The sequence below is a fragment of the Vicia villosa genome, linkage group LG4 (assembly GCF_029867415.1).
Source record: "Vicia villosa cultivar HV-30 ecotype Madison, WI linkage group LG4, Vvil1.0, whole genome shotgun sequence".
NCBI lineage: Eukaryota > Viridiplantae > Streptophyta > Magnoliopsida > Fabales > Fabaceae > Vicia > Vicia villosa.
In genome coordinates this window covers 156,399,824-156,407,110 of record NC_081183.1, presented here as the reverse complement: position 1 = coordinate 156,407,110, position 7,287 = coordinate 156,399,824, and the positions used below count along the sequence as shown (strand labels likewise).

At 33.7% G+C, this 7,287-nt stretch overlaps 1 protein-coding gene across 2 annotated transcripts; it reads left to right on the top strand.

Moving 5' to 3' along the window:
* The first annotated feature begins 3,502 nt into the window (after window positions 1-3,502).
* LOC131595638 (exocyst complex component SEC15A-like) lies at window positions 3,503-6,743 on the top strand. 2 transcript variants are annotated; one of them, XM_058868046.1, is made up of 2 exons: window positions 3,503-3,648; window positions 4,076-6,743. In XM_058868046.1, exon 2 carries the CDS (start codon window positions 4,090-4,092, stop codon window positions 6,445-6,447), a length of 2,358 nt encoding a protein of 785 aa, XP_058724029.1. In that variant the 5' UTR covers window positions 3,503-3,648; window positions 4,076-4,089; the 3' UTR covers window positions 6,448-6,743. The 2 variants fall into 2 exon arrangements, with proteins under 2 accessions (XP_058724029.1, XP_058724028.1); XM_058868045.1 differs by having other exon boundaries at window positions 3,507-3,724.
* Window positions 6,744-7,287: the final 544 nt, after the last annotated feature.

Sequence of the window (7,287 nt, the reverse complement as noted above, 5' to 3'; positions counted from 1 at the left end):
ACGTTATACGAAAGTTCATTTTGACGTTAATAACGTTATGTGAAGTTATTAAGCGATGTAACTTGTAGTGTAACTCTTTGGATGTAATTTGATCCCTTTTCTCTCTCTCTCTCTCTCTCACACACACACACACACACATACATATATATATATATATATATATATATATATATATATATATATATATATATATATATATATATATTAACGGTGCATAAAACAACAAGAGTATTTCATATAGCATATTCAATCAATCATGCATTGCATCCACACAATAATAATCATTGACAAATGCAATTATGTATGCAATATATTCATCTCCTCTGCTCCAATGCACATGGTACCAAAGTTTTGGATGTCAGAGGTATGTTACTAATTAATTCACTCGTCACTGGATCAAAGTCCTACTCGTCACTAGACCATAATCCTATTTATCTCTAGTATATATGATGCATAAATGCGACAAACAAATGAAGTACTCGTCTGAAACCTCAAACTCCAATACTCTTCACGGGTTCCTATCTGAACCTAAAACTCAACATGAACATTGCCAATACAAGGCAACAACAATGGTTCATGTATGGACCAAACATCTCAGCATAACTCAATACTTTTCATCATAACTCAACATAATAATTAAAATAGTTAATCTCAACAATACTAATCAATAACATCAAAACAACATCAATCAACAATCAATATTCAACAAGTCATGTTCATAGAACTAACAATTAACTCTAACAACTTTTACTCAAAGAGTAAAGGTTACAGGAACATCCTTTAAGATCTCAAGAACAACTCTAACTTTACTCGTTTAACTCTCACTCAACTCTAAACATATCGATAACTCAAACTCAACTCATTTAATTCTCAAACATAAACTCTCAATATTCAACAATACATATTCACGAGTCATTTAACAATTAAACAACAACCAACAACATCCATACTGACTTCTAACAACCTAATTCATATACTTATTATCAATCATTGGACGTTTCCTAAAATATTAACAACTTAATTCACATAGCATCTTATAAAAACAACCTCAAAATCATGTTTCCTACTAGTCTTACCTCATATTTGAATAATTATTTAAAATATCAAACAAAGTTAGAATCAAGCAAATGAATATGTTTCGGAAAGCTTAGAGAGTCTAGTTTAAGGCTAAGACCTTTATTTTAGGACTTGAGATTCCAATAAGTATACTTTAATCAAGCAATAAAAACTGGTACAGGCACTAGGCAAAATGTTTCGTCGCAGTTGTACCTAGTATTTATCCTACTTAACTTTGTGGAATGAGATGCTTATTAAGTATAATATGTAGAAAATTGTGTCTCTTTTCTTATTATATAAAGTTTACTCTTAAAGGACTTGCGAAACTAAAGTTATGCGTGAAACAAGACAACCAATACAAGATTGAAAATTGACTACACTTTCGCTTTTAGACCCAATTTCCCCACTTCAACATATATATTATCATGTTAGCTTTCCAACGCAACTAACTGCACCTCAAACAGACTTATAAACTCAAGTTACGCATGAAACAAGTCAAATTAATCCCCTTCTATGTCTATCTGTAATTTTTCCGAGTTTTTCCAGCGTTTTGCGATTTTTCTTCCCATTTGAAACAAATCCAAAACTCACTAATCTAGTCCCAAACAGCCCCAAATCACACGACAAATTATAGTACTCGAATCAAAAACATTTTTCACACTCAACATTTAAAGATTGCACATATACAACATCAAATCCATCATATGCTTTTAATCAAATATTCACATATGCATTTTAATATTCAAAATTTGAATTTAACCGTATATTCACATGTAGCAACAATTTAACATTCATATTCAAACAACATAACTGAGAGAGATTTTGCACAAACCATCACAAGGTTTAAGATCCTCATTAATGGAGGAAAAAAAACAGAAAAGAGGATAAGAAATCCTTTTTATCCTTCATGCTTAAACACCCATATCATGAACACTTCTCTCCCTTACCTTGAATTTGCAGAAAACTTCAAACTAAGACTATGGAATCTCTCTTCTCCTACTCTTGCTCTGCTAGGGCTTCCTCTTATTCTCCCAAACAACTCCTTACTCTATTTCTCTTTTCTATTTAAATAAACCCCATTTCATTTTCATTAAATCTAGTAATTTCCCCTCAACTCTTGTCAATTCTCTCCGCATCCCACTAATTATATAAAATCCTATTTTCCTTCCAAAGTCTCAATTTCTCCTTATTATATATTAATTTAATTAAATAAAATCATAAATAAATATAATAAAACCCAATATTCTCAAAAATCCTAATTAAATTAAATTAAATTAAGCACTCTAAATTCAATTAAAAAACTAGGGTGTTACACCCCATCGTAGTTTGCGCAATTTTCTGAATTTTTGGTTCCGCAACATAACACCTTGGAATGACGCTGAAGAGCTATGATTGTTGATAACTTATGTCTTAGATGTAATCTTGCACCAGATTATATCATGCATGTTGTTTGAGATTGCGATGATGTGACACCTTTTTAGGATAACATCATAAAACCTGATTATTTGAGCAAGCTTTTCTGGTACTCTCGTGTGACTCAAACATAACCTATCATCCAATAATCAGGGTAACATTGATTGATGATGGAACCTTATTGTTTGAGTTACTGGTAATTATCTTTGGGGGGATCACAATTATCTGATATTCTCGCAACAATAAGATATGTGTCATATTTTAAATATAGAATCTTAAATCAATTTAATTAGATTCATAGTTTTCTAATTGAATACTGAAAGATTAGAGATAATAATACTATTAGTATTAACTAGATTGAACTTTATTTTGAATTCTCAAAATGAACATTGATGGTGCTCACTCTATTGCTAATGGTTCGTCAACATGCGTAGGTATCCTTAAAGATCACAATAATGATTTTGTGAAAGACTCTTTCTACAAGATTAGTTCAAATAGTTTAATCTTTGCTGAATCTTGCGTCCACTAAATGAATATTTATTTGATTCGTGATATTAGTGTTAATGACATTATTTTTTAAACAAATTCACTCTGTCCAATATGATAAGTGAAGGTCAGACTAAACTCTCCTAATTATGCTTTTGAATAATATTTTAACTTAAATATATAAAATTTAAATAATATTATTTACTTCTCTCCGATAAAAACACACACATTATTTGCATCGGATGAACAACATTATGCCCATTTTATAATTTTTGTTATTGATTATGTTTCTCTTTATTTACATTATCATTCTCATGTGATAATTGTTGTTAAATATTTCAACTCCGAATTAACATTCTCTTGTGATAATTAGCAATGTAGCAGATACATTAATTATTTATTAAAATTTTAAAAAATTTAAACATATTTATAAATTAAAAAAAAAAGGAAGAAATATTGAGTTAAGATAATTTGTCGTCCTCTATAAAAAAAATACTGTAATTTATTTAGTCAATTGAAATTGACTTTATAGTAAAACATTTAGTTTACTAAGAAAAAACAATAGAAGAGAAAAAAGCAACAAAGACGCCGGCACATTTCCGTGGTGTTTGGGCGTAGGAATACAATCGAACTCTAAAACAGTGTTGCTGTGCTTACTTGGGAATCCTCGTCCAGCACCAACATTCGGCAACGGTAATCTCAATTCTCAACCCATTAGATACATACCATTCTCTCTCTTTGTAACCACCAAAACCCCTTTTTCTAGCAGGTACCTTTTTCCCCTCAACTCATTATTACCTTTGTTTTATGTCTTCAAATCTAACAATGTTTCATTTTGCCTTTTTTGTTGTTGTTGCTGTTGTTAACTTTATTAAGTTCTCTTTTGGTTTCTTCTTTTCCAATTCTGGATTAATAGCTTGTCTTACTTTTTATTTATTTATTTTTGCTCTTTGCATTTATCTGTTGCATAGTGAATAATCAATCTACTTATACATGATTGTTGTTTTCTTTGATTTGTTATATTTTGCAAGTGATATAAAGGAGATGAAAAAAATCACTATCTCCTGAGCTAGGTTTTAGTGTTTGATTTATACTTAGTAAAACATCTTCAAAATTCCAGGGATTCATGTGATCATGGATTTAAAACCAAAGAGGAGAAGTGTTATGGAGAATGCCGGGGAGGATTCGATCCTTGCAAATGGGGATGATGTTGCTCCCCTTGTTAGGCATGCATTTCAAACGGGGCAGCCGGAGGGGCTTCTTCGCCAGATGAGTTTTGTGGTTAAGGAAAAGGAAGCCGAAATCGAGGAGATGTGCAAGACTCACTATGAGGAATTCATCCTTGCAGTTGATGAGCTTCGTGGGGTGTTGTTTGATGCCGAAGAGTTGAAGAGTCAGCTCCACGGGGACAATTTTAAGTTACAGCAGGTTGGTAGTGCCCTTCTTGTCAAGCTTGAAGAGCTTCTTGAGTGTTATTCTGTTAAGAAGAATGTGGCGGAAGCTGTAAATATGTCAAAGAACTGTGTACAGGTGTTAGAGCTTTGTGTCAACTGTAATAGGCAAATTTCTGAGGGCCAGTTTTATTCTGCATTGAAAACTGTGGATGTACTTGAGAAGAATTACCTGCAGAACATTCCTCTAAAAGCTCTCAAAATGGTCGTGGAGAGGAGAATTCCTGTGATAAAATCGTACATTGAGAAGAACGTTTGCGGTCAAGTGAACGAATGGATGGTTCAGATAAGGAGCTCGGCTAGAAATATTGGGCAAACAGCAATTGGCCGTACTGCAACAGTTCGCCAAAAGGACGAGGAAATGCTAGAACAGCAGAGAAAGGCTGAGGAGGAATGCATTTCAGGAGGAGGGAATCTAGATTACACTTTGGATGACGAAGAATTAGACGAAGATCCTGTTATCAAGTTTGATCTTACACCTCTTTATCGTGCTTGTCATATTCATGATTTTCTAGGAATCCGGGAGAAGTTTCGTGAGTACTACTATACAAATAGATTGTTACAATTGAATTCGGACCTTGAAATGTCTTCCGCACAACCTTTTGTCGAATCATACCAGACATTTTTTGCCCAAATTGCTGGATTCTTTATAGTTGAGGATAGAGTCCTCAGAACTGCTGGGGTCCTCCTGGTAGCTGATCAAGTTAAAACAATGTGGGAGACGGCTGTGACTAAAACGACATCCCTGTTAGAGGAGCAGTTCTCCTCTATGGAGTCTGCCACACATCTTCTCCTGGTGAAGGATTATGTGACTCTGTTTGGATCTACTGTTAGACAATATGGACATGATATTGGCACACTTCTTGATGTGCTTGATAGCAACCATGACAAGTACCACCAGCTTCTCTTGGAAGAATGCCGACAACAAACTGTTGAGGTTCTTGGCAATGGTTCATATGACCAAATGTTAATAAAAAAGGAAAGTGACTATGAGAATGTTGTTCTTTCGTTTAATCTTCAAACATCAGATATTATGCCTGCTTTTCCATATGTTGCACCATTCTCCTCCGTGGTTCCTGATGTATGTCGCATCGTGAGATCCTTTATCAAAGGCTCTGTTGATTACTTGTCTCATGGTATTGGCATGCATATGAACGTCTTTGATGTTGTGAGGAAGTATTTGGACAGCTTCCTGATTGACATATTAAATGCAACAATACTTGATACAATCAATAGTGGCAACATCGGTGTACCTCAAGTTATGCAGATTGCTACAAACATAGCTGTCCTTGAAAGAGCCTGTGATTTTTTCCTTCGACATGCATCCCAACTATGCGGTATCCCTTGCCGACCAGTTGAAATGCCTCAAGAAGCTTTAAGTGCAAAGGTGGTGTTGAAGACATCAAGGGATGCGGCTTATATTGCTCTACTGAGCATGGTAAACAAAGAAATAGACAAGTTAATGACTCTTACCGTCGATGTTAATTGGACTCCTGAGGAGATAAATCAGAATGGAAATGACTACATACATGAAGTGATCATTTACCTTCACTCTATTTTGACCCCAGCACAACAAATTTTACCCCTGGATGCCATGTACAAAGTTGGGAGTGGTGTTTTTGAGCATATTTCTAATGTGATAGTAGCTGCTTTCTCTAATGATGGCGTGAAAAGGTTTAATGCAAATGCAGTTATAAATATCGAGTATGATCTTCAGATCATAGAGAATTTTGCAGATGAAAGGTTCTATTCTGCTGGTCTTGGTGAAATTTACAATGAGGGTAGTTTTAAGAATTGCTTGGTAGAAGCAAGGCAATTGATTAACCTTTTGCTAAGTAGTCAAGCCGAGAACTTCATGAATCCTGTTATAAGGGAGAAAAGTTACTATGCATTGGATTACAAGAAGGTGTCTGCCATCTGCGATAAATTCAAGGATTTACCAGATGGAATATTTGGAAGCCTCGCTAATAAAAATGCCAAGCAAAGTGCAGGAAAGAAATCAATGGACGTACTCAAAAAGCGCCTTAAGGATTTCAGTTGACAAATATTCTTTCATTGACAGTAGGGTATAATTGAGGTGCTCTTCTTATTCTATTATCGATGTTTAACTGCAGAATGAATTGTGTTTTTATATTGTTCAGACTTGTTTAATGGGCCTTAAATTTAAATGAATTTGTCATGGAACTGTGCCTCGTTATTGCGCACAGTCAATAATTTACTACCCTTAGGATGTGATTCACTCTCTTAATTTGATTAAAGAGCAAATACCCAATTTGGCCCTTCAAATTTGGCACTTGTATGTATCAACATGGTCTCTCATTTTAACGATTTTCAGAATAGCCCCCTGACTTGTCAAAAAAATTTATCTAGTCAGTCCCTTTGTTAGTTTCTGTCTGTTAGAGGATTATGCACAGAAGTTGTAGTACAAATTGATATGAGCTAGAATTTCAAATTGATGCCTCTCATCTCTGAAACTTTTAGAAATTCTTACTGATGAATGGGTGGTATATTTTTGAGAAAGATGCAAAATTGGATTTGGAGCTTGCTAACTTTTTTCTGTTTATAGAGAAGGAAAATAGAGAAAATAGAATATGTAGTGACATTTTTATATTATCAACCAATTAGAGACAATGTATTATGTCAAATCACGCTTTTAATTTTAAAATACGGATATGACTGGACAAATTTAAAAATTTTGATTGAATGTTTTACACTGACAGGACCCTCTATTTTTTTTTTTTTGACAAAACAGGACCCTCTATTTAAACTAAAAAAATAACATGTTCTTTAATTATCTTCTTAGTTTTCTTTGTCAACATTATTGTTAAACATGATTTAATATGACATGTTCTTTAATTTTCTTCCTAGTTTTTTTTGTCAA

What these genes read in the sequence shown, in the direction of transcription:
- LOC131595638 (XM_058868046.1), top strand. Translation starts at nt 4,090, where the DNA reads ATGGATTTAAAACCAAAGAGGAGAAGTGTTATGGAGAATGCCGGGGAG.